The 27,557-nt window shown below is 43.1% G+C and overlaps 1 protein-coding gene across 2 annotated transcripts; it reads right to left on the bottom strand.

Annotated features, from left to right (window-relative positions):
* Positions 1-50: 50 nt before the first annotated feature.
* ARCN1 (archain 1) lies at positions 51-24,139 on the bottom strand. 2 transcript variants are annotated; one of them, XM_069947279.1, is made up of 10 exons: positions 24,026-24,139; positions 21,458-21,721; positions 16,833-17,012; positions 15,970-16,181; positions 15,706-15,870; positions 15,386-15,551; positions 11,694-11,841; positions 4,134-4,242; positions 2,452-2,656; positions 51-729 (listed from the first exon to the last, which is right to left on the bottom strand). In XM_069947279.1, exons 1-10 carry the CDS (start codon positions 24,026-24,028, stop codon positions 640-642), a joined length of 1,542 nt encoding a protein of 513 aa, XP_069803380.1. In that variant the 5' UTR covers positions 24,029-24,139; the 3' UTR covers positions 51-639. The 2 variants fall into 2 exon arrangements, with proteins under 2 accessions (XP_069803380.1, XP_069803379.1); XM_069947278.1 differs by lacking the exon at positions 24,026-24,139 and adding an exon at positions 23,518-23,732.
* Positions 24,140-27,557: the final 3,418 nt, after the last annotated feature.

Below are 27,557 nucleotides of genomic sequence, written 5' to 3'. Positions count from 1 at the left end.
GACTGTGCAGGGTAAAAGCTGTTTGCAGTATTACACAATAACCACACTCATTCTCAACTTTTTTTCTTTTTTATTGGGTTACAGAACAATATTTCTGTGGTATGGAATGTGTGTATTCTTTATGTAGTTATACAGGGTTACAAAAAACATGTCCTGCCAATCCTCTTTGACCATTCTCCTACAGGATTACACATGCCCAAGTCTTCTATTTGCCCACAAAAAAAAAAATCTTCAGTTTGCCTTCAAAAAATAATTGGCTAAATGACAACCAAACCATAAAAATTTGAATATTCCAGAAAGTGAAAGAAACGTGTTGCTAACAGGACAGATATATAAATTATTCTTCTTTGAAATAGAATTATCCCTCAATATTGGGAAGAGCACAGGAACACACTTTTCCTGCAGGACAATTTAAACGTATTGCCTCTTCTGCAAGTAGGAAATAAAAATAGTACATGGAACAAAATCTGGTTCCCCTTTCCATGGGAGGAGTGAATAAGATCTGCAAGATAGTACTTATCTGGATTTTCTGTACGCTGCCTAAAAAGTGCAAGGCATAGAGAAAACCCTTTTAGATGCTTCTATTCAGAAATTTTAAAGAAAATTATTTCCAGGATAAACCCTCATTCTGTGAACTGGTTACAGGATTTCATATTTGTCCACAACAAAGGAGGTCTCGATAGAATACCTCACAGGGCTGTTGCCGTCCACCTGAGTCACTTTGGTCACCTGCAAGAAAGAGAAAATCATTTATTTCTTAAATGTTCTGTAGACTTGAACAGTGATTTCTACATTTTGTAGAACAGTTTAAAATGTAAAACATCCCAGCATCACTCTAATAGCAAAAAATTGTAGGTCTTTCTGACCTAGGTTCCCTATTTGTGACATTCTTTTCATCAGTGAGCAACCACATCTCTCCCAGGAGAACAAAACTAAACCTGCATCCATTCAGTTAATGGCCTTTATGATGCCTTTGCAAACCATGATTCCTTTTTACATGTGACGGTCATGTTTTCCATATAGGCCCCTCTGATTAGAAGGTCACTGGTCAGAGCTGTCCTTAGTGCCATACAAGTAATAACATTAACCCCTTCAAGCATGGGAAATTTATTTTTATCTGATAATTTATTTAGCTTTTATTTTGAAACTTTTAAGAAAATACAAATGCTTAAAAACTGCCCTACTGTGACCGTTGTGGGCATATGTTGGTCATTAGTGCCTCTGAATAGGAAGGGGGTGCAGCTGCTGAGCCTGCTTAATGCTCCCCTTCTTGTCACAACAATTTACATGCAGCTGTCAGTAAAGGGTTCGGCAGGTGATGCAGTTATTGTCCTAAAAACAAACTTTTAAACTTGCAGCCCTTGCCAAAAGGGAGTATCTGTGCCCTAACTTTGCACCACCCCTCCGTCCCTCCTCCCCACCCTCTTCATCATTAGGAATGCTCCACGCAGATTGCCTCCTATTCCCCACCTGTGTCAGCCCGGCACATGGGCTGATCATTAAGCACCTTAGAAAATGTTCCAGTGGCATTCCTAATGATGAAGAGGGTGGGCAGGAGGGACGGATGGTGGTGCAAAGTTAGGGCACAGATACTCCCCTTTGGCATGGGCTGCAAGTTTAAAAGTTGTTTTTTAGGACAATACCTTCATCACCTGCCGAAGGGACCCCAGGACAGATCTTGGATTAAAAGCAGCTATCCGAAGGTACAAGTGGTTTGGGAGGGTCAGATTGTGGGTACAGAGTCACTTTAAATACATCTGGAAATGGACAAACCACCCGCAAAGATATACATTTCTGATGCTGTTGAGAACCCAGTGCTCAGCTGAGAGTTCTTGCTCATTTATTGGTAGTTGACCCCTACAAATCAACACCTTTGACATTCTGCTATCACACATCAGGATTCTTGTATTTTTAAGGGGCTAACAAAAAAAACAAAAAACTTACTTATCCTGTGGATAGGAGACAAGTAAGATCACAGGGGTCAGACATCTGCAATAACACCCCCCCCCCCCCCCATCTCTAGATTGGCCACTGGCTCCTTTAGTTTTGAATAAAGCTGCGGGTCAGCACATGACCTGAAGCTCTACGGAGCCACTGGTTTGAGCCAAGGCACTGTACTCGTCTCTCTGTGGCAGCTCCATCCAGAATGCATACAGCTGCATGGTCACATGCCGACCCGCGGCTCTATTCAAAACAAAAGGGCTGGGGGTCGATCTTGAGATCACCAGGTGGCATAGAGGTCGGACCCCCACAAACTCTTACTTGTCCCCTATCCTGTGAATAGGGGACAAGTAGGTTTCAATCGGAAAACCCCTTTAAGAAATAGGCACTCTTTGAAGACTCGGCATACAGCCAGCTTAAGGCTTCTATATCACAGATCTAAATGGTCCATATTACAAAAGAGAACTAATATGCACGTCTGAAAAATACAGAAAGCAGCTGTTGGCCAACCTGTAGGTTGCAGTAGTTCTTCTTGGATACAAAGGACACAGTCACAGGGAAGAAATCGTTTGGATGGCCAGCAATGCTAAACTCCAGACTTCCACTCTTATTTTTGGAGTCAATAACCGGTAGAGTCCACTCAAGTGTATTCCTTCGACTGTCATGGTGGTAGTCTCCATCAATGTCTCCGATCACTGGAGCCCCTACTCCAGCCCTAGATTAGAGAATTATAAATGTGCAGTTTGTAGGATAAAAATACCTTTGGTTGATTTTAAAGCAGTCAAAAGAAGTCTCGGAACCAAAGGAATCTATTTAGGCTGATAGCAAGTGGACACTGTCATTACTATCATGCTTCATTCCACGTTTCAGATTTTAAATGATGAGAACCTATAGAACTATATGCAAAGCAAGGTGGCTTTCCCTTCAAGTCAGTGTTTCCCTCTAAGGGCCCTATTACATGGGATGATTATTGTGCAAATTATCACTATATTGTTTGAATTTAAACGATAATTGTTTTGCGTAAATGCAGGTAACGATCAAACGACAAACGAGAAATCGTTCATCGTTTGTTTGGTGCTGACACCAAAATAATTGTTGATTATTTGCTAATCGTTCAGTGTAATTCCAAATAGTTCCTTTATTTGCTGGGATCAGATGGAGTAAACGATCATAGTATCTATCATAACTAATGATTACTGTTCTGTGTAATATGGTGAATGATTACAGGTTAACGTAAAACGATCACTTTTACAACCGTTTATCATTAATCGTATTAACATATTAAACAGCACAATATTTCACAATAAGCAAGCGTCAACCTGTCAGGTCAGTGCTCGCTTGCTGCTCGTTCCCTGCTGGCTGGTTGTGCTATTACACAGACAGACAGAGAGGCTGGGGAGCTGCTAAAGGGGCTGCCTGGACGACCTTTAGCCCATAGGAGAGATCGGTGGTCTGCTGCCACCATTCCTATTACATGCAGCTATTGTTATCTGGATTTTAGGTCATGCTTTAATGATGCATGTTGGCTGATCGTTGATTTAAAACATGACCTAATACACAAAACGACTAATCGGCCGGAATGGACGGTAATCGGCCAAGTAAGGACGATAATCTCTTCATGTAATAGTACACTCAGGCTGCATTCACACGTCAGTGCTATATGGTCCGTAATCTGAATGTATATCATAGACTCAACTATTCAACTCTTACAGAACTCCCTGCATCCTAACTCACTATGATACGCTTAGCTACAAACAGTTAAAGCACTCTATTGCAGTGACACAGCCATGTCAGTTAAGCAGCATACTGCTCTAGCCATTCCGGAGCTCACTGTATCATGATGAATTATGAAGCAGGGAGTTCCATTGAGCAGTTCATGATATACAATCAGCTTAAGGACCTTATATCACAGACGTGTGAATGCAGCCTAACTAGGAGTGAAGCATGAATGGCCTGTAAGTCTTTATGACACTCGCTTTAAGGAGCATAATTATCCCTTTGCTCCCCATTGATTTCCAGGCCAGGGAGATCTACTGGATGGAAAATTTCATAGGCTGGAGGAACACCACTCTTTCCTATTCCCAAAAAGGATGCGACTAGCACTTGGAGCACATTTCATGCTCCCTCAGTTGTTAAATTTAATAATGCAAAGTTAAAAATATCCATTCTTAAATTTTATTAAAATTACTCACGGCAATGGGATAGTAATAACCACATCATTCAGCTCCAGTTTATCTTCCTGTAATTCATACTCTATATTTACATCACAGCCATTTCCACTTTCTGAAGGCCAACAATTAACTAGAGGGAAAAAAAAAAAGAGAAGAGGGGTTTCTGACCTGAATATGAGTTCAGGTGCTCATGCTGGAAAAGGTATACATTATACACAAAAACAGTCCTCTTTGTTTTTGTCCACCTGTCATGTACTCCTTTTATTTATAATTTTTTCTGGTTTGAATTTTTGGGTCTATGCCATCACAGCAATTCCAAGTTTATAGTTTTATAGTTTTTAAATTGCACCTGTCAATGTTTAAATCACTACCGATCACAAGAACAAATGAGGAAAAGCATGTGGTTGAGCATGTCTCTTCCCACTTTCTGCGTGCATGAGACGTCTCGAAGAATTACATTAGCTGTCCAAATCAGTCATGTGCACAGAGCTGTGAGGAGAATGGGGGAGGTCAAACATTGTGTACAGTGAAACTGGCTCAGTTGCCCCTAGCAACCAATCAGATTCCACCTTTCATTCCTCACAGACTCTTTGGAAAATGTAGGGTGGAATCTGATTGGTTGCTAGGGGCGACTGAGACAGTTTCACTTTACACCATGTTTGATAAATCTCCTCCAAAGTGCTTACTGTGTACTATTCCTGGTCGTACCTAGCAGGCGGTGGCAGTCTGAACACACAGATCCCAACTGACCAAAACTTCTGACATGTCTCTATGACTCCATGTCTCTTGTTTTTTTTAGTTGCAATGCCATTTAAGTTTTATTACTTTTGCACAAGACTTTAACCCTTTAAGGACATGGCCCATTTTCGTTTTTACGTTTTCGGTTTTTCCTCCTTGTGTTTAAAAGGTCATAGCACTTGCATTTTTCCACCTAGAAACCCACATGACCCCTTATTTTTTGCGTCACTAATTGTACTTTGCAATTACAGGCTGAATTTTTGCATAAAGTACACTGCGAAACCAGAAAAAAATTCGAAGTGTGGTGAAATTGAAAAAAAAAACGCATTTCTTTTATTTGGGGGAAATGTGTTTTTACGCCATTCACCCTGGGGTAAAACTGACTTGTTATGCATGTTCCTCAAGTCGTTACGATTAAAACGATATATAACATGTATAACTTATATTGTATCTGATGGCCTGTAAAAAATTCAAACCGTTGTTAACCAATATACGTTCCTTAAAATCGCTCCATTCCCAGGCTTATAGCGCTTTTATCCTTTGGTCTATGGGGCTGTGCGAGGTGTCATTTTTTGCGCCATGATGTGATCTTTCTATCGGTACCTTGATTGCCCATATACGTCTTTTTGATCGCTTTTTATTACATTTTTTCTGGATTTGATGCGACCAAAAATGCGCAATTTTGCACTTTGGGATTTTTTTGCGCTGACGCCGTTTACCGTACGAGATCAGGAATGTGATTAATTAATAGTTCGGGCGATTACGCACGCGGCGATAGCAAACATGTTTATTTATTTATTTGTTTACTTTTATTTAAAACCTGGGAAAAGGGGGGTGATTCAGACTTTTATTAGGGGAGGGGGCTTTTTACTATAAACAACACTTTTTTTTTTTTTTTTACACATATACTAGAAGCCCCCATGGGGGACTTCTAGTATATACACTTGGATCTCTCATTGAGATCTCTGCAGCATAGATATGCTGCAGAGATCCATGAGATCGGCACTCGTTTGCTTTCGGCTGCTGCAGCCGGAAGTAAACGAGTGCCGAGCCGAGGACGGCGCCATCTTGGACGCGTCCCCGGCCGGCATCAGTAACGGAGATCGCTCCTCCGGGACAAGGTCCCGGAGGAGCGATCTCCCCCACTAGACACCAGGGAAACGTTGCCTCCGGTAATCGGAGGCAGCTGTCAACTTTGACAGCTGCCTCCGATTAGCTAATTAGCGGGCACGGCGATCAGACCGTGCCCGCTAATAGCGGCGGTCCCGGGCTACACGCGGCACCCGGGATCGCGGCACTTCAAAGCGGGGCCGCCGCGCGGCCCCGCTTTGAAGTGCAAGTGAGGACATAGGACGTACCGGTACGTCCTATGTCCTTAAGAGGTTAAAGTGTCACTGTCGTTAACATTTTTATTGCAGAAATCAATAGTACAGGCGATTTTAAGAAACTTTGTAATTGGTTTTATTAGCCGAAAAATTAATTTTTATCATGAAAAAGCAGTTTGAAGCTCTCCCCCCTGTCTTCTTGGTTTTCCTATGGAGCGAGAAAGTAAAAGCAGCAAAACAGGACAACAAAGAGTTAATTTACATTCACATCGGAGGCTCTCTGCTTTGACAGGCACCATGGACCTCTCTGACCTCTAATTAGGGCTCTGAATAGCTCTCCCCATGAGCAATCCTTTGTTCTCAGCTTTCTACTGCCCCCTAATCTCCCTCCTTCCCCCTCCCCCATCCCCTCTTCATAGGCCAGACGAGTCAAGATTTTCTGATTCTGAGGAGTGGATGGAAGAAAGGAGAGGAGGGGGGGGACCTGGGAAAAGGCTTTTTACATGCAGATAATGGCATATTTGGCTAATAAACCCAATTACAATGTTTCTTAAAATCGGCTGGACTACTGATTTCTGCAAAAAAAAAAAAAAAAAAAATATTGACACTTAAGGACGGGGCCCATTTTCGTTTTGCATTTTCGGTTTTTCCTCCTTGTGTTTAAAAGGCCATAGCACTTGCATTTTTCAACCTAGAAATCCATATGAGCCCTTATTTTTTGCGTCACTAATTGAACTTTGCAATGACAGGCTGGATTTTTGCATTTGGTACACTACGAAACCAGAAAAAAATTGTGGTGATATTGAAAAAAAACGCATTTCTTTTATTTGGGGGAACTGTGTAAACATTCGCCCTGGGGTAAAACTGACTTGTTATGCATGTTCCTCAAGTAGTTACGATTAAAACGATATGTAACATGTATAACTTATATTGTATCTGATGGCCTATAAAAAATTCAAACCATTGTTAACAAATATACGTTCCCTAAAATCGCTCCATTCCCAGGCTTATAACGCTTTTATTCTTGGGTCTATGGGGCTGTGTCAGGTGTCATTTTTTGCGTCATGATGTGTTCTTTCTATCGGTACCTTGATTGCGCATATACGACTTTTTGGTCACTTTTTATTATTTTTTCTGGATTTGATGCGACCAAAAATGCGCAATTTTGCACTTTGGGATTTTTTTGCGCTGACGCAGTTTACCATGCGAGATCAGGAATGTGATTAATTAATAGTTCGGGCGATTACGCACGCGGCGATACCAAACATGTTTATTTATTTGTTTACTTTTATTTAAAACCTGGGAAAAGGGGGGGTGATTCAGATTTTTATTAGGGGAGGGGGCTTTTTACTATAAACACTTTTTTTTTTTTTTTTTTTACACATATACTAGAAGCCCCCCTAGGGGACTTCTAGTATATATACTTTGATCTCTCATTGAGATCTTTGCTGTATAGATATACAGCAAAGGTCAATGAGATAGGCACTTGTTTGCTTTCGGCTGCTGCAGCCATAAGTAAACGAGTGCCGAGCCGGGGATGGCGCCATCTTGGATGAGTCCCCGGCCAGCATCAGACAGGGAGATCGCTCCTCCGGGACAACGTCCCGGAGGAGCGATCTCCCCCACTAGACGCCAGGGAACGGTTGCCTCCGGTAATCAGAGGCAGCTGTCAACTTTGACAGCTGCCTCTGATTAGCTAATTAGCGGGCACGGCGATCAGACCGTGCCCGCCAATAGCGGCGGTCCCGGGCTACACGCGGCACCCGGGACCGCGGCCCCGCTTTGAAGTGCTAATGAGGACATATGACGTACGGGTACGTCATATGTCCTTAAGAGGTTAAAAAAAAAAAACCTTGTTGCTGCATTCCAAGACAGGACTTTCCAACCTAACGCTCTAAGGCATGGTCAGGTAGGCCAAACATGCATGGAAGATCTGATGGGCCTTCATAAGGTTCAAGGGTGCCACAGAAAACCATAGGCATTCATTGATGACATTACAGGGGTGCCAATGAGGTGACAGATACCCCAGAGACCACTTAGGGCCCTATTCCACCGGACGATTATAGTTTGCATAATCGTTAACGATTAACGATCTCAAACGACCGCTATTGCGAAAGACCTGACAACGTTCACTCATTTCCATGGAACGATAATCGTTACTTATGATCATATTGCGTTGGTATCTATTGCGAACGACCGAACGATGTCTTATTCAATGCGAACAATTTGCGAACGTTTTGCAAACGAGCAACGATAAAAAAAGGTCCAGGTCTTAGGGCCCTATTCCACCGGACGATTATCGTTCAGATTATCGTTAAATCGTTCGAATCTAAACTATAATCGTTCGTTTGAATAGCAGTTAACGATTAACGACCGAACGAGAAATCGTTGATCGCTTTATAAGACCTGGACCTATTTTTATCGTTGCTCGTTCGCAAAACGTTCGCAAATCGTTCGCATTGAATAAGACGTCGTTCGGTCGTTCGCAGTAGATACGAACGCAATAGCGAAGAAATAGCGAAGAGAAAACGATTGCAAATACGATCATAAGTAACAATTATCGTTCCATGGAAATGAGTGAACGTTTTCAGGCCTTTCGCAATAGCGGTCGTTTGAGATAGTTAATCGTTAACGATTATGCGAACCATAATCGTCTGGTGGAATAGGGCCCTTATAAAGCGATCAACGATTCCTCGTTCGGTCGTTAATCGTTAACTGCATTTCAACCAAACGATTATCGTTTAGATTCAAACGATTTAACGATAATCTGAACGATAATCGCCCAGTGGAATAGGGCCCTTAGATGCTAAGGTCACATTTCACAATGACATCTAAAAGGGATTAATCTGCCAGATCTGAGAATTCTCTGTTCCTAATAATTAAACCAGCTGTTATAAAGGGCCAGTTCACACAGAGTAAAAAAAAAACGGCGGAATCCTACCTGCCGTCTGTTTTAATGGGACGGCTCGCGCACCTCAGCTTCCGCAGAAGCTCTCCGCCAATTTGCTTTGTGTGAACTTGCCCTAACATGATAAAGTTCCCGCAAGACCCACTAATGCTGCCCAACTAAAAAAAAAAAAACAACAACTGTGCATTAGTGGGTTATGGGTTATTTCTTTTGCACACACATTCGTCTCAATAGTGTTCACATAAAAAAAGGAAAAACAGCACCCTTAATTCCAGAGCGCTATACAAAGCGAAAAGTGTTAAAGGGAATGTACCATCAGGCCTGGGCTGAAGCACTGGAGGTGGGCCGATCCACCCCCATTAGGAGGAAACCCCCGCCCCTCTATGACACTGCTTAGAATCAATGGAGCTGTATCATACCGGGGCAGGGGTTTCCTCCCACTGGGGGTGGGTTGGCTCACCTCCAGTGCTTCAGTCCAGGCCTGATGGTACATTCACTTTAACATAACATTACAAAATGAAAAACACATTTCATGAATAAGGTAAATGGCACATAGATGACTAGTACATAGGGAGTGAGGAGCCTGCCTGCGAGGGCTTACAATCTACAAGGGAAGGGAGACACAAAGTAAGGGGGCATCTAGTCAAAGTGTCATGCAGAATTATTGTATGTTATAGCGCAATTTAGAGAGGTGGGTTTTCAGGTTGCTTTTCAAGGTGGTTGTGTGAGGTACAGTAAAAAAAAGGGGAGCACAAACTGAGGTCCATCTGACATTGCGTGAGGGACGGTAGGGGGATATCAATTCAAAGATATATGGAGGGGACAGGTTGTGGATGGCCTTGTATGTCATGGTCAACAATTTAAAATGAATTCATTGGGCAATGGGGAGCCAATGAAGGGATTGGCAGAGGGGAGAGGCAGAGCAAGGGGAAAGGTTAGTCAGGCAGCAGAGTTAAAGATAGACTGAAGGTAAAGCAAGGTTCTTTGATGGAAGGCCAAGGAGGAAAATGTTGCAGTAGTCCAAGCGGGATATAATGAGAGCATGTACCAGAAGTTTTATTTAGCCAGGGTTAAGAAAAAAGTGGATTCAAGAAAATGTTTTTGATGTAAAGGTGACAGGTGGTGGTCAGGGTTTGGATATGTGTTTTAAAAGACAGGTTAGAATTAAAGGTCACCCCAAGGCAGCGGACTTGGGGATAGAATGCAGCCATTGACTGCGATTGACAGATTAGGCGTCAGTGTGGAGCAAGATGAAGGAAAGATGATCAATTCCATTTCATCCATGTTGAATTTTGAAAGCAGGAGGAGGAAGATATAGCCAATAGACACTCTGGGATCCTGAATAGCAGAGAATCAACACCCGGAGCAAAAAGGTAGATTTGAGTGTCATCGGCATAAAGGTGGTACTTGAAGCAATGGTATTCTATTATATTTTAGGCCAAAAGTTTTAGGCCAAAAGTATAGATGGAGAAGAGGCCCTAAGATCGAGCCTTGGGTGGACACCAACAGTGAGGGGGACCAGGAGGGGAAGTGGTGTGGGAGTCACTTAAAAGTGCGGTTGGAGGAGTAAAGGAAGATCCAGGAGAGGGCTAAGCTGGTGACAACAAGGGATGAAGAGTTTGTAGGAGGAGAGAATGGTCAACTCTGTCAAAGATAGGTCAAGGATAAAGAGCACAGAGTATAGGCATGAGGCTTTAGCAGTTAGCAGGTCATTTCCCACTTTGGTGAGGGCAGTTTCTGTGGAGTGGTGGGAGAAGTGCCAGATTGCAGCAGGTTGAAGAGCGAGTTGGATGAGAAGTGGGAGGACAGTTCAAGGTAGACATGTTGTTCAAGGAGTTTCAAAACAGAGGGGAGAAGTGCCGGTAGCTGGACAAAGAGGCAGGGTAAAAAGGGATGGCTTTTTAACGATGGATGTAATGGTTGCATGTTTATATAGGGAGGGATTTAGTGATAGATTAAACAAGCAAACATATAGACAATATGCAAGACTAGCAGCACGGTATTGGGCCTATAGTGTGGTCAATGGTCTAATGCACTATATGTAGACACTCCCAAGTACAAAGAGCAGCCAAGCACTTGTCCCCATTTGTTTAAGTGACTGGTGGGGGGTTTCTGCACCTGAACCCTCACTGAACAAAACTTCTGACATGTCATTAAGACGTGTCAGACATTTTTATTTTATTAAACTTTGAGTACCCTTTACATTTGTATGATGAAATTATAATTCTTAAAGCTGAAGGTACAGCGGTGTGTTCATTTTTTGGAAGGTCTTCTCATTCGTTTTTACCTTGTCACCTTAGTCTTACATCTTAATTATTCCCTGCCCCTCCCTATATATTTTGAGATGAAGTATAGGACCTGATGTTTCTGTTTTTGATATCAATGATACTTCTGTTTTGATGGTCCAAATGATGATGTACCCCAAATATGTATTCAGATATCAATGCAAAAGCTGATATCTGTGGTGACAAACCATTCCCTGAAATCCAGAGCTGTCTTTCCCCACCCAGGGATGAGGATTTCAGAATGCCACCCACATGTATTATACCGTAAACTGGTATGAATGTGGTCCAATATAAAAAGTATTTGTGTAACATTTCGAAAACTCACTGGTCAGAGGTATCAAGGCCTCATCTGTTGTCTGTAGTCGCCATTTTAAGACACCAACGTCACTATTAAGGGGAAAGGACTTCTCTGGATTTTTCAATCCAATCAGAGAGTCAGATGTGAAAAGTTTTTTGTCCACATTTGGATGAGTCTGCAGAAAAAAAAAAAAAAAAAAAAAACGACATTACATAAAAGCAGAACACAATTATGAATACCTATACATTGATATTATTGACAGCTATTGAGCTATGAAATTAGTTGTCATGTCTCTTAAGCTAGTCAATATGCATGTGACATAAGGAGCTGAACTTCTTTACCCACACACAGCTTTCAGAGTTTGCACATAAACTTTCCAAAAAACATGCAGAGAAACAAAAAAAATTATATGCAAGGTAAAATTAAAAGAAAAAAAAAACTACAGTTTTTTCTAACTTTAGGGATTTTGTTTCTACATTGTTCACTGTGTGGTAAAACTGATGTTATCTAAATTCTTCAGGTCAGCCCGACTACGACAATACCCAATTTTTGTAACTTTTATAGTTAACTTCTTTTTAACAATACTTAATAAAAAAGAAAAGTAAAACAATGTAAAAGGACAACAACTCATAAATTTTATACTCATGGGAGGGGGCAGATAACAGCATGTACATATTCATATTGAGTCTGCTGTCTTCTGCCCAGCTGTCCCGCTCCTACAGCTATAGGCTGTCACCACTCTATTCAGTGCAGGGGCCCGTGTACTCCTCTGAGAATATGAAGGGGCAGCAGTAACACGATCTATTGCTGCTGGAGTGGGAAGCCTGGGCAGATAACAGCAGGTACATGATTCCTATTGAGCCTGCTGTCATGTGCCCCTTGTCCCACTCCTGCAGCTAAAGGTGGGTGTATACAGTATTTCGTGAGGGGTCGCTAGTGTTGCTCTCTGGGGAGGTGTACACAAGGGGCCGGCTGAGCAGCATTACATAATAGCAGGTAGGTATAGTCAGTCTGCTGTAATCTTCCTTCACATAGCAGCCTCACCTGGGATCCCTTTGGTGGGGCCTGCCCTTCCTCTACCTTCAGAGAAGCCCTGTAAATCATTTAGTTCTACATACAGGGTTTCTTCTCTGCAGAGAAACAACCATACACGGAGCGCCATTGGTGTGACGTTCGGTGTACAGGGCACGTCTTTTAAACCCCTGTACAAGCAGGGTGCCCGTTTGGTGATGTCACGTTACCAACCGCCAAAACACAAAAACAAGCATGAATTGTTAATAGAACCCAATAAGAGACAGACAGGGCAAGTTGATTTTATTAGGGAAGGTTTAGGTTTTTTAACATTTTGACTATTGCACAGCATTGATCAGTTAAATTAGTGCCTGAGGCAGACTGTATCAGCAGTTACTGTGGCTGACAGAGGCCTGATAAAGGACTCCAGCTGCCATAGTAACCAACTGTGTAGCAGAGGTGCAGCAGAAATTAGCTATGGCTTTTAAGGTGTTAAATGACCAAAATTTGCTCAATCACTGATGTTAGACATTAGCGGTGAGTGGTGGATAACAGTCAGCATGTGAGCTTGCTTCATACAGACCGTACCCCCTACCTCTCGTGTCATACATATATGGTGCAGAGGACTAATGTTTACCAGTCTCTGCATGAGCATCTACAAGAGTTACTTAAAGTGACACTGTCACACCCTTTGTGCATTCTGACATCTCTACACAGGTGTAAAAGGGTAAATTTAGCGTTTTTCATACCTTATTTCATATCATACATCATGGTGCTTGTTCAAGTAAAAAGTGTCCCTTTATGAACTGCAGATTGTATTAAGTGGGCGTGGCATTGCGGCATTAGCACCACATAACCCCGCCCCTTGACGTCCATTGGTTGGCCGACGTAAAGGGGGTGGGGTCTAGACCTTTCAGCCAGCCTGTTGAAATGCCCGATGAGGGGGCGGGACCAACTGTGGCGTTGTGAGCGGGGCTAAGTGGAACAAATGCTGCGAGGCCCCGCCCACTTAACAAAATCTGCAGTTGATAAAAGATGACTTTACTTGAACAAGCACCATGACGTATAATAAAAAATAAGGTATGAAAAGCGCTAAATTTACCCTTTACACCCGGCGGCGGGTTAACTTACATACTTGCAGCAGAATGTCAATCCCACTGCGAGTATGTATTCTCAAAGAAAATAACTGCCAATGTAGCGGATGTTGCGGCGTGAAATCCACTGCGGATCCAGTATGTGTAAAGGCACCCTAAAGTGGTATTCCAAAGAAACTTATTCTAACTGTTCTCGTAACACATTTAAATAGGTGGGGGGAAAAATACCTATTCTTATCCCCCTCATTGCCCAGCTGATATCTGTGTTGGTGTTGTTTAATCAATCAGTGGTCTCTGTGGTGCTTCACCTCCTTCCCGTTTTGCCCTTCTGCCAAACAGACAAGGAAGTCGGGCGCAGGGGAGGACCGACATAGTGGCTGGATAGTGGCAGTGGTGAGAGAACAAAGGAGTATAGAAGTATAAGTTTCTTCTATCTGAACTTTGAGGACAGTTAGGGTCCTATTACACGGAGCGATTTTTAAAGATTAACGATCCCAAAAGAGATTGTTTATTGTTAACCTGAAATCATTCATCATATTACACAGAATGATAGTCGTTAGATACTATCGTTACTGCGATTGTTACTATGATTGTTTATTCCTTCTGATCCCAGCTAAACAACAGACAATGTGCAATACACTGAACGATTAGTGAACAAATGCGGAACTTGAGCGAACGAATGTCGAATTACAGCGAACATAGTTACATAGTTACATAGTTACATAGTTAATACGGTTGAAAAAAGACACATGTCCATCAAGTTCAACCAAGGAGGGGATGGATACAGGGAAGGGGGAGGGGTGATAGGTTCTATACATATGCATCTATATTATTTTGCTCTAAGAACTTGTCTAGCCCTGTTTTGAAGCCCTCTACTGTTTTTGCTGTGACCAGATCCTGTGGTAGACTGTTCCACAGATTCACAGTTCTCATGGTAAAGAAGGCTTGTCGCCTCCGGAGATTGAACCTTTTTTTCTCCAGGCGGAGGCAGTGCCCTCTTGTCCTTTGAGGGGGTTTTCCCTGGAACATCTTTTCCCCATATCTCTTGTAGGGGCCATTTATATATTTAAATAAGTTAATCATATCTCCCCTTAAACGTCTCTTCTCCAGACTAAACAAATGTAATTCTTTTAATCTCTCCTCATAACTAAGATGCTCCATTCCCCTTATTAGTTTAGTTGCCCGTCTTTGTACGTCTTTGAACGATTAACAATAATTTAAGGTTCATATCTAAATCAACGATCAACGACATCGATCGTTGCCTGCAATTACACAGAACAATTATCGTTTAAATTCGAAAGATATAACGATTTTTCGCACGATAATCGCCCCGTGTAATAGGGCCCTTAGATAAGGTATCTCCAGAATGCCCCATACAAGGCTTTTGACGTGTCATATGGACAAGTGTTTTTAACTGGGTGATTAAAACCCTGACTATTAAATTTTCAGCTGAGCTCTTCTCTCCCCAGATGGCAGCTCATGGTCTTGCTGCAGAGGACAAATTCTACTTTAAGTCTATAAAGCCTGGCTAAACAAGGGAGGTTTTAACACCTCCATTATGGAAAAAAGCCAACAGACATCAAAGACTATGACCCAGCCATTCTGACTTCTCACCTGCAGCTGTACACCCTTCTTGTCCTCATTCTCAACGTGTACACGGATCCTTCCGAACTTATCATCAGACACTCTAAGCATTATAAGGCCATGGACTTCCATATTCTGCAGGCCACCATCCCTGCTGCAGGTAAGGGATATTTTCTCTTCAACCTTCAAGTGAACACTGAATAAACAGAGATATAATTGCTTGTAGTAAAAGTGTCAAAAAGCAAGTACTGGAGATAACTACTCAAATATAAGAATAAATGTATATTCTCACAACTGCGTCAACCCTAGTATTAATGTACAGACACGTAGGGCGCCATCGCCTCACTAACCTCTCAACATTGACAGGTGGAGGCAGGACCTTTGCAGCTTCAGATGGTCTCTTTCCAGCAGCTGGAGTAACAATGGTCTCTCCTTCTGATTTCAGCTTGTCCACAAAGTTATCCACTTCTTTTCCTTTGGCCCCAAGTTTTAGGGCTTTATTGGCACCAGAAGGCCTAAAATAAGAGTTTCAATGGAAATTAGAATCACAAAAAAAAGTTTTGTGATCGCTACTGCTTAAACGAATTAATAAAGTAAAAAATGCTGCTGTATACCTGGTTGGTACAGGAGCAGACTTTGTTTTCTCTGGCTCCATGATGTTCTCTGTGATTAATGCTGCAGCATTACTAGATATAGAGGAACCACCAGAACTTCCAAAACCTCCAAAGCCTGGAGCCTTCTTGCCCTGACGTTCTGCATCTCTTCTAGCCTGCTGTAACTCTTTTGCTTTGCGTCTCATCTCTGCTTTGGCCTCTCGTTCCTGGGTCTGTGTAAAGAAAAACAAAAATGTAAGGGATCTAACTCCTACATAATGCTATTAATTTGTCATGTTTCTAATGAATGAAAAACAGTAACCCCTTAACGGCCCATGGCGAATATGTACTTCATGGCGTCACTAAGGAAGTACAAAGAGGGCTCACCACGTGATCCCTCTCTGTATCATGTGGCTCCCAGCTGCTATCAGTCATTTAAATCCTGTAAAAAGCCAATCGCAGAAAGCCAATCCGTTATACTTACCACCCAGGGCCTCAGCGATGCCCTAACTCAGCGATCGCTAGAGGTCGCCTTCAAAGGCCCCCAGCAATTGAGCACAGATTACATGGATTAATGCACTGATTGCTCAGAGAAGTCCCCTAGGGGACTACAAATCAGTGTGAGGAGAAATTTTTTTTTTTCATAGATAAAAAATTTCATCCCATATTAAAAGTTTAAATGACCCCTCTTTTCCTACTTTAAAAAAAAAAAAATACATAAAATTTATGGCCGCATGCAGAACTATTACATCCAGAGAAATTTAAATAAAAGTGTTCAAAAAGTCTCATATACGCAAGCAAGGTACCGATAAAAAGTACAGATCATAACGCACAAAATGAGCCATAAAATAGCCTCATAGACCTCATTGCTGTGTAATTCTCACCTCTCTAACCGCTCTGAAGACCTTCTCTTCATGTGAGTCCATCTCGGTGAATGTTCTGATCTGAGCCAGGTTAACATTTTCTCTATATCCCAGAGCCACAATTTCATCAAATGCAAATATAAGATCAAAACAGTGATCAGAGATTTCAGTTTCCTCCAAAGCTCGACAATATTCAGGAATCTAAAAGAAAACAAAAAGAATGCATCATGTATCGTAATGGGTGCTGTATAGATTGTACCTACACAAAACATGTTATACAACATGTGATTACAATTTTACAAATATCAATACTTCCACAGTCAAGATCACAATTTATACAGCATGACATAACATTAAGCTTACAATACAAATAAAAAATAAAATAGATAGAAAGCTTTTATATTCATCCAAACAATTGGCTGACTGAATTCCCATTCACATGCTCAGCTGCTATGAGTGTCACTATAACTGTATAGTATGCACACAGTAGTCATTTAATCATGATGGTGTGTGCTGAACTATTACTACAGAACATGACTATATGATAGTATATTGGTAAGTACATTGCAATAGTGTACAGATAAAGATTAAAAAAATGGAATTACAAGTCTCAAACATATCTATAAATTTCACGTCTTCTATCACACTTCTTCAGGATGATTGGGAAAAGTGCACATGGTTTCAGATAGAAATTTGTTTATTTTAATATGAGATTTTATATGAATTTAAGAGAAATTTCTCTGTTCCAGATCTTTACCAACAGCTGTATCAATCGCTGGGCTGAACATACAGAATGTTTCCTTGAGAGCTGGGAGAGTTTAAGTACCATATTACCCATATGTATAAAACAAGCTATTCAGGATTGCTGGGGGCCTACAAATGTATCAGATATCCTTTCCATTTAGCCTTAGCCATTTTTACTGAGCAAATCTAAGGGGCTTTTCTCACACACACAATTATATATATATATATATGCAAAGAGGTTGCACACACTATTGTCATCTGTTCTGAAAGCTATGGGAAATGATTACAATGATTTCATACATGATTCATATTGCTTTTTGATCATTCTAGAAAACAGCTCTCTGTATTACTGATGCAAGACTCTTGACATACTGAAGCCATTTCATCTATTAGCTATATTTTGGATCTGTAGTGTAGATGTTTAAGCAGTGTAAAAAGGAGGTTGAAAAAAATACATGGATATTTTACAGGTGTGGTTTTTTTCATCTTTTCTTCATATTTATTTAAAGCATATTCGGCACTTTTTTTACAGCAGAGAATACACATCAAAGAAATAACATCATATTTCATATCGCACTATGAACTATAGTGTGTATCTCCTATTGAAAAGCTACGCATGTATTCTGACTGAAACTATGCAAGAAAAACATGGCGTGAAGAGCCTTTGGGTATATTCACAATGAGGAATAGGCAAGGAATTTTTCTCCCCAAAAAATTGACATTTCAATTCTTTGGGCAGATTCCGCAGGAGAAATTCCATAGAAGGCATTGGGGCTTTGAATTTCTGTATCTATTCCACCAGAGTTGAAGAAGAGGAAATTTTTAGGCAGAAAACTTTCCTCTTCATTTCCTTGCCTGTTCCTCATTGTGAACATACTTACCTTACTCATGTGAAACTGGCCGAGTAGCTTCACACAAACTCGCAGCGTTAAATCTGCTGCGAGTTCTGCAGCAAAATCCGCTTCGGTACGTTTCTATGGCTTGAAAAATCAGCAGCAAGAATGTAAAGCCCCTTCCCTTTCAGCCCGGCAGAGGTGGGTTAAGTGGGAAGGGGCTTTACATTCTCGCAATGATTTCGCAGCATGAAATCCGCTACCCTAACCACAAGATCTGCAGCTATGACTGCAGGAATCACCTAACTGATCTGCTCAATCTGCTCATTCCACGTAACATTGCAGTTTATAGCTGGAAACAAGTCCCAGATTATCAGACGCTGGAATAAAGGAATTTCCCTGGATCTGTTTAGACAGCTTATAGCTTTTCATACAGTGCAAAAGGACAGGTCATAAAGCACAGATAAGTGGGAGGCTGGACCAAAGCAAAGACCAATCTAATGGGATATGGGATATGCCTGTAATATATTGGGTCATCAAGTCCTTGTGTTTAATAGTCTGAAGTCAGGGGGCCCAACAGTGCTTGGCAGAGCCTAGCCAATAAAAGTAGTAGTGGTCTACCATTACAATGGGGTCTGGCCCACCAGCTCCATACAGGGACTGATTCCTTTAACTTACAGTATATGGTTAATAAAAATGGAGGGCCTTTAAAGGGAACCTGGTCTACTTGAATATACAGAGAGACTGGCACATCATTCCTGATGACTAAAAGCTCTGCTTCTGGACAAAGTTACAACTAAGATCCTTCTGAAAGGCTCAGCTGCTCAAAATGAATCATGGAATTAAACTAGCGACAAGGTCCCTTTAAGTGAGAAAAAAATCCAAATTTAAGAGCTATATGGCACTGAGAACATAATAATTGAGTCCCTCATGGCATATAGCACAATGCAGATTTCCAATGTAAGGTCTTACTTACCCCATCCTAAGTTCGTATCATGCAGCGGTTGCAGTAATTATTCTGTTGGTTACCATTACAACCTACCAACAAACACCTCTAACAGCTTATTGTTTTCTAGCTACCTATATGGTGCCCGATATACAGACGTTTCCCAGAAAACATTTCACTACAGCCAGCTCTGTAAACACTAAATAATCAAGAAATGTCTGCAGTAAATTTGTCTAAAGAGCTACTGAGAATAAGGACTATTACATAGAGCAATGTACTTGCAAATCCCCGTAAAGCGTTACAGTCACTTCGAGTAACTTTGGAAAAGTCGCAAATGGTCACAATGAGTCAAGCTAGAGTAGTGGTGCATTTTTCCCCTAGTTCCCCAGTCAAATACAACTGCTTCACTTCATTACAGTCATCACATGAAGTGAAAAAGCTGGCCAAGAGGGTGAAATGAACTGCCACACAATCCCCATGGATGGATCTTGGAGTCACAGCAGGTCTCAAGAGAGAGACCCGATACAATCAGTAACTTAACATGTCTAACCAAAATTACAGTAACAACTTAAAGTAGAAGTCCAGTGAAAATAAAAAATAAAGAAAGTATACTTACTGGACTGTGTGTCATTTTCTCCCAGCCTCTTAAAAAACCTTACAACTTGGGTGAAAGGCTGTCCTATCTTAAGGGTAGCATAAACTAGTGAGAGAAGCAGAACTTACATTGGATCAGCACACTCTGCCCTCCATCTGCTGGTTGACAGCTGTCTACCTATACACAGCATAGACAGACAACTACCAATCAGCAGCTGGAGGGAGGGTTGTTGCATAAAGCCCATTCTCCTGCATATCAGGAGAACAGCTGAACAGAATGTAAGTAAAAGTAATACATTGCCCTGTTCTGTATTTATGCCACTAGTTTAAGCTGCCCTCTTTTAAGGCAGCATAAGCATAGTGGCATTACCCTTAACTTTTATGTCCAGTTTATGCTATACCACTGTAGATAATACCAATATACTATATGAATGTATATAATACATAAATATAGTGGATGTCCAATAGCCGGGCAGGTGTAACAGTATATACATCCATTATTAATGCACCCAGATAAAGGCACACACATAAAAAACAGGATCTAGCAGGCCCAGACAGACCACTAGTAAAGAGGATTGTTTAATCCATCAACAGCTCATCATTCCCAGAGGGATGTTGGTGTGATAATCTGGGAAGCCATCAGATATGACAGTCACCTCTAGTAGTGATACAAGGGACACTAAAACAGCAGTGATATGTGCAGGACATGCTGTGGCCACATGTGTTGTCTCTCATAGCAGGGCTTCCAACTGGTATCTTTCAGCAGGATAGTGCTCATCCATACACAGTACTGGTGGGTTCATACTGAGGAATCCACGCAGAGAAGCTCCATCGCTCGTGGCCACGCGCATCTTCGCCTGTGCCATAGACTCCTTTCTATACACAGGAGGAGTACGCTGTCCGTTGAAAGAATTGACATGTCAATTTTTTTCGACGGTATACGACCAGCCATAGTATGGGGTCTATGTGACGAGCGAAAACCAGTGGACACCAGTTTTGGCAACCTACCAGTGTGCAGAATTTACAGGCTCAGCTATAACATCTGTGGGTAAATGTACAGCAGAATGCCATATGGAATCTGTATGCCTCCTGCCCAAATGCATCTATTTTGTGTCCAGGCTAAAGGATGCGAGTGTGGTCTCCTGTCAGCTGTACAGTCTCCTCCAATAAACTTTTCCTTTTGCGCCAATATTGTAATCACTTACATATAACAAAAACTGCTGCTTCTTGGCATGTTTTATGTCAATGAGAGCATCATAAAAAATATAGGGTCTCTACATGGGAAAAAAAGGACTTATTTTCTACAAGGGTGTATAAACGTGTATAAGGTTAAGGTTAAGGTTAAACATGTTATGTAATAGTATTGCCAGGTTTGGCCAGCGTGACAGTCTACCTCCCGATACAGCATTCACATTTCTGCAGGTCATAAGTCTTTACAATAAGAAAGTAGGCAATGACTCTGTACATAGCTGGTGCCTATGATTTAATAGTAATAAGTGTGCCCTTATAGGTTACAGCACCATACATACCACTCTGGAGAAGAGCCGGAGGGTCTCTAGGTCCTCTAGGATGTTGCTGTTCTTGGTGGTGATGAGGACCATGTAGAGTTTTTCCATGGGCTGGTATACGTAGCGCACACTCTCCGTTTCCACAAAGGTGTGCTGTTTTCCTGTGTTCATTAATTTGGGGAAAGCAGCCAAGAGTCCTTCAATACGGGTCCGGGTCATCTCCACAAACTGCCGGGACACTATGGCTTTACCAGCCTTCGTACAGACCGCAGCAGCTAGCAGCACCTGTAACAGTACACCTGCCGCATTAATAACCAAGTAACACTCAGTAACTACATGGGATAAAGCAGTATGTTTAGTTAGGGATCAATGATCTTGTCCTGTATTACAGAGCGCTGATGCTAAGGTACTGCCATGTTAGGTACATTGTCAGTGTTGATGGCGCAAACAATGCAGCTAAACAGATGGCAGACCACATGCACCTAGGGGAACACTGTCCCTTATTTTATGGTATACTTAGTCAATTAACACTGGTGGTACAAGAGGTTGAGCTGAAATGATGACAGGTTTGTATCAGTGGGAAATTCCTTTAACTTAAAGTGAATGTACCATCAGGCCCAGGATGAAGCACTGGAGGCAGGCTGACCCAACCCCAGTGGGAGGAACCCCCCGCCACTCTATGACGTGGCTCCATTGATTCTAATTGGTGGGTCAGCCTGCCTCCTGAGCTTCAGCCTGGGCCTAATGGTACATTCACCTTAAAGAAGTTATCCAGGAAAGAGAAAGCACAGCTACAGTCCTCAAGTTGTGTTTGGTATTGCAATTCAGCTCCATTAACTTCAATACAACCGAGCTGCAAAACCACACCCAAACTGAGAACATAAGAGGTGCAGTTTCAAGAAGAAAGCAGCCATGTTTTTCCAAGTCTGGACAACCACTTTAACTGCTAGTGAAGACAAGGCAGTGTTCTGTGTATTAGGCATCTTGTGTTACTGCTTAAGGTTTAATTCCATTTTTGGCTCATAAAAGTGAACATGGCTTTATACATCTCACCAGGGGCTGACGGTATGTTCATGTTTATTGTGGCAGAAAAATCCAAGTGTAACATGGAGGGGTACTCTGGAGATTTAACAATCAGGGCTGCCCGGTGTGATCGCAGTGTCTGGCACAGACCACCACTCCCTCTGCAGAGGCTACTGGATACCGGGATTGCGTTGAGCAGCCTCCTATCCCTGTGTCACATGATACTGTGATGGCCGGTAGAATTTTACCCCTGAATTGGGGCAATTGGCATCTGCCCCACACAGGTTTTATGCCTTTATATAACACAGTAGAGTTATAGGATGAACTTGATAAATTGTCTCAATATGACTGCCATCACATGTGCCGCATCGCAACGGATTTCACACTGCAAGTTCCGCAGCAATACTGTGTAATGTTATGGCCTATGGCTCCCAATTCTCACTGTGGATTTTCATTCCGCTGTGAGAATGTAGCCACAGCCCACTTAAAGGAGTTATCCAGCGCTACAAAAACATGGCCACTTTTCCCCTACTGTTTACAGTCTGGGTGGGGTTTTGAAACTCAGTTCCATTGAAGTAAATAGTAGGGGGGAAAGTTGCCATGTTTTGTAGCGCTGGATAACCCCTTTAACTGAGCATCTGCCGGGCTAACAAGGGAATACATTACCTGCCCATACTGCAGCCTGCTTCTCTGGCTCCCAGGTCACTGCCGCCCCGGTCACCCAATCAGTGGCTGCGGTGGGACAGAGCACTGATTGGCTGAGCGGGAAGCCAGGAAACGGAGAAGCAAGCTGGAGAGCGATCAGGTGACATGTTCGCTTGTAGGCCGCAGCTTACAGAACAGAATTTCCCTGCGGGACTGTACATGTGAAAGCCCCCTTATACTTATGAATAATGGTCTCTTCTTCCAGCAGCCATTTTCTGCCTGCCTGCTTGTGCCCCAATGCACAGCACACACCGCCTAAAAGGAGAACTGTCTTGGTTTCCCATAGCAACTAGTCACAGAAAACTGTTCATTTTACCAGAGCAGCTTGGTTATCACTATAAGAAACAAACAACCTGGTGGAGCTGAACGCCCAATCCCTCCTGTATAGTGAAGGGGCAGCCTGTGTCTCTCCTTGCCACCATGGCACTGCTCACTGCACTGGATGCCAACATCATCCCGCCCCATAGAAGCCACAATCTAAGGAGCCCGGGCCTGGCTGGTAGGGACAGAGGGCGCCCTCTCCCGCAGGTGACAGCTACATGACGGTCACACTGCCGGCACTGGGGGGTGACTCCAGGTGGAATGAGGAAGGGACAGTCACCACGTCCGGTCACCTGTGTCAGACATGATCAGGCGCGCAGTCGGGACAAGTGTCGCAGCGGATAACAAGATGCAGACAGTAGAAGAGGCAGCGTCACCCGCCCGCAGCACTCTGATGCGGACATGGCCAGATCCCGGCCCCCTGTATGGACAGTTGTCACTGACTCTTCGGGCTGATCCCGGCTTGATCCCCATCTCCCGGACCACCGCCACCCAGCCGCTTCGCACGGTCCCAACTACCCCTCACCGAGCGCTGCTTACCATGGTTGCGGAAGGTTAATGCCGGATACTGGGCCTGTCCTGCTGATCGGCCTCCGACGGTCCTCCGCACAATATGGCAGTACCGGAGCCACGTCTTCAACAGGAAGCTGCGTGAGATCCGGGAGGAGGCAGAGCACAGGGCACGTCCAGGGGAGGAGGCGACAGCTGACATCTTTGAAATGGGATTTGCCCTTCCCGCTGCTATTAAGCTGATGTGTCAGTCCCGGGCCGGGGAGAGGGGCGGCATAGAGATATGAGCAGGGAGAGGGATGGGCCCACCAGGTACACAGCACTGTACCCTTCATAGGACACCACCAGCTCAGCTACATCTCTCTCCATATACTATCAGGGATCCCCTGGCTGCAGCTATAGAGCAGGGAGAGGGATGGGCCCACCAGGTACACAGCACTGTACCCTTCATAGGACACCACCAGCTCAGCTACATCTGTCTCCATATACTATCAGGGATCCCCTGGCTGCAGCTATAGAGCAGGGAGAGGGATGGGCCCACCAGGTACACAGCACTGTACCCTTCATAGGACACCACCAGCTCAGCTACATCTCTCTCCATATACTATCAGGGATCCCCTGGCTGCAGCTATAGAGCAGGGAGAGGGATGGGCCCACCAGGTACACAGAACAAAGCTACACCACCAGCTCAGCTACATCTGTCTCCATATACTATCAGGGATCCCCTGGCTGCAGTTATAGAGCAGGGAGAGGGATGGGCCCACCAGGTACACAGAACAAAGCTACACCACCAGCTCAGCTACATCTGTCTCCATATACTATCAGGGATCCCCTGGCTGCAGCTATAGAGCAGGGAGAGGGATGAGTCCACCAGGTACACCGCACTGTACCCTTCATAGGACACCACCAGCTCAGCTACATCTGTCTCCATATACTATCAGGGATCCCCTGGCTGCAGCTATAGAGCAGGGAGAGGGATGGGTCCACCAGGTACACAGCCCTGTACCCTTCATAGGACACCACCAGCTCTGTTACATCTGTCTCCATATACTATCAGGGATCCCCTGGCTGCAGCTATAGAGCAGGGAGAGGGATGGGCCCACCAGGTACATAGAACAAAGCTACACCACCAGCTCAGCTACATCTGTCTCCATATACTATCAGGGATCCCCTGGCTGCAGTTATAGAGCAATGAGCAGGGAGAGGGATGGGTCCACCAGGTACACAGCACTGTACCCTTCATAGGATTAGGACACCACCAGCTCAGCTACATCCGTCTCCATATACTATCAGGGATCCCCTGGCTGTAGCTATAGAGCTGGGGAGAAACCTCAGCTTAGGGTTCTGGGGACACAACATCGTTTTATGCCTAAAACCCACGTGAACATCGCCTTGTGCTGCTTTGTCTTTAGTCACTGCAAAGTTTTTTGCATGACATACAGCAGCTAATAAGTATTGGAACACCTGAGATTTTTTAATAGATGTAAATTACAAATCTATATAACTTTCTGATATCAGTTGATTGGAAATAAAAAGGTTTTTTTGCTGGATAACCCCTTTAAGGGTACCATGGTCCCTGGGCTGTATGGGAAGTGTGGGCTCCTTTCTAGAGAAAAATATTGAAGCAGATTATAATCTGGCGTGGATTTAAAACAAATGCTGTGGGAAATCTACAGCAGAGAGCAAACAAAACAGCTTTAGGACATCCTTAAGTGTATATATATATATATATATATATATATATATATATATAGATCCAACCCACTTGAAGACAGCGGTATCTCCTGGTGGGCGCACAGTCCTCCGCCTGGTTGGCTAATACCCAGCTCTTTATCCAAGCAAAAAAGTTTGAAGACAGCGTCCTTGCAATATCCAAAAGTTTATTTAGCCAAATGCATACACAGAATACACGACTTTTCGGCTCTACGACATACTGAGCCTTTCTCATATACTTGAGAAAGGCTCAGTATGTCGTAGAGCCGAAACGTCGTGTATTCTGTGTATGCATTTGGCTAAATAAACTTTTGGATATTGCAGGGACGCTGTCTTTAAACTTTTTTGCTTATATATATATATATATATATATATATATATATAATTCTTATACATTTACATGCATGGTTTTACGCACGGTCAGGCGTTTAAAGGGAACCAATAAGTCCAATTGGGCTGATTTGGTTCCCTGGAGCACAGTATAAAGCTGCTGTGCAGCTCGCGGCACATACAGTCTACAGCTGCAGCCTTTTCCTGGAGAAAATTACATTTAATCCCCCCGGACACAGCAGGAAGCGTTGCGGCAGGTAGTCATCTAGGTGGCTCCCCGCTCGTGTCTAGTCACTGCTCTCTGCCTGTCAGCGCTCGGCAGAGATGTGTGACAGGCAGAGAGGCCTATTTCTGGCACCTCTTCCTGTCAATCATGCCCACTGGGCGCGCTGTCAGGCAGAGAGCGGTGACTAGACACCCAGATGACTACCTCCCTGCTGCTATGGCCGATATGTGCCACAGGAGCTTTATACTGTGCTCCAGGGAACCCAGTTGGGCTGACTGGTTCCCTACCATGCACATAATTTACACACACACACATTTTTACACACATACAAACATTGTTTTACATCCATTGGCACACATTTACACACATACTGTACTTTTACACACATCAACATGCTTTTGCACATCTACACATGCAGGAAGTCTTATGCTGTATAAAGGTCCGGTCTTAGGCAAAGTGTGGCCCTGGACAAAATGAAAAGTGGGGCCTCAAATGCTAAAATATTGAACTAGCAACACAGTCACACTCAGTTTAGTCAGAAATGGCGTGCCCTAGCCTCCCCAGCCTCTAAACCAATTACATATTTCCTATACACACATCTTTATACACTGTACATACTGTACCACTATAGCAAGAGCAAATTTTACTGACATACAGTAATTAACTATAACTAGATATGAGCAAATTAACAGTACAAACAAAGTGAATCACTTCGTTAGTTCGGCAATCTGCTTATTACCCTGTTGCTTTTGAAGTCCTTGCCACTCCAACTTGGGTTCCTGGAAAAGCTGCATCCAGTCCCAGGAAACATCTTCCACCTTTTGCAGGCACTCGGGGTGCAGGGCCCTGGACTTCAAAGGCAGGGGACTGATAAGCAGATTGCTGAGCTAACAAAGCGATTCACTTTGTTTTGTAAATATGCTCATTTCTATGACCTCCATAAAGTTACTCAACAAAGCAAACAGAACAGATAAAAGAGCTGCATCATGACATAATACCATTATCAGTCAGTAATAAATCAGTAACACCACTATAACGGTCCACTGCTCAAAGACCAATATGCTTCCCATAATGTAACCATGGGAGTGGCCAGAGGTGAATGGGTATACCACACCTAAACACAACATAACAATAAAAACACATGTACACATATGACTTGCTTGCTAGAATATTGGGGCTGGATAACCTGGTGATCAAAAGGAGAGGGGGTGAGCCTGCAGTCAGAGGAGATGAGGTGGTCCCCTGCTGGTGACACAAGCTGCCAATCTTGCCAGTCTGCAGCAGCTGATCTCT

This window comes from Dendropsophus ebraccatus, chromosome 12 (assembly GCF_027789765.1).
Source record: "Dendropsophus ebraccatus isolate aDenEbr1 chromosome 12, aDenEbr1.pat, whole genome shotgun sequence".
NCBI classification, from domain to species: domain Eukaryota; kingdom Metazoa; phylum Chordata; class Amphibia; order Anura; family Hylidae; genus Dendropsophus; species Dendropsophus ebraccatus.
This window is presented reverse-complemented; position numbering and strand designations above follow the sequence as displayed.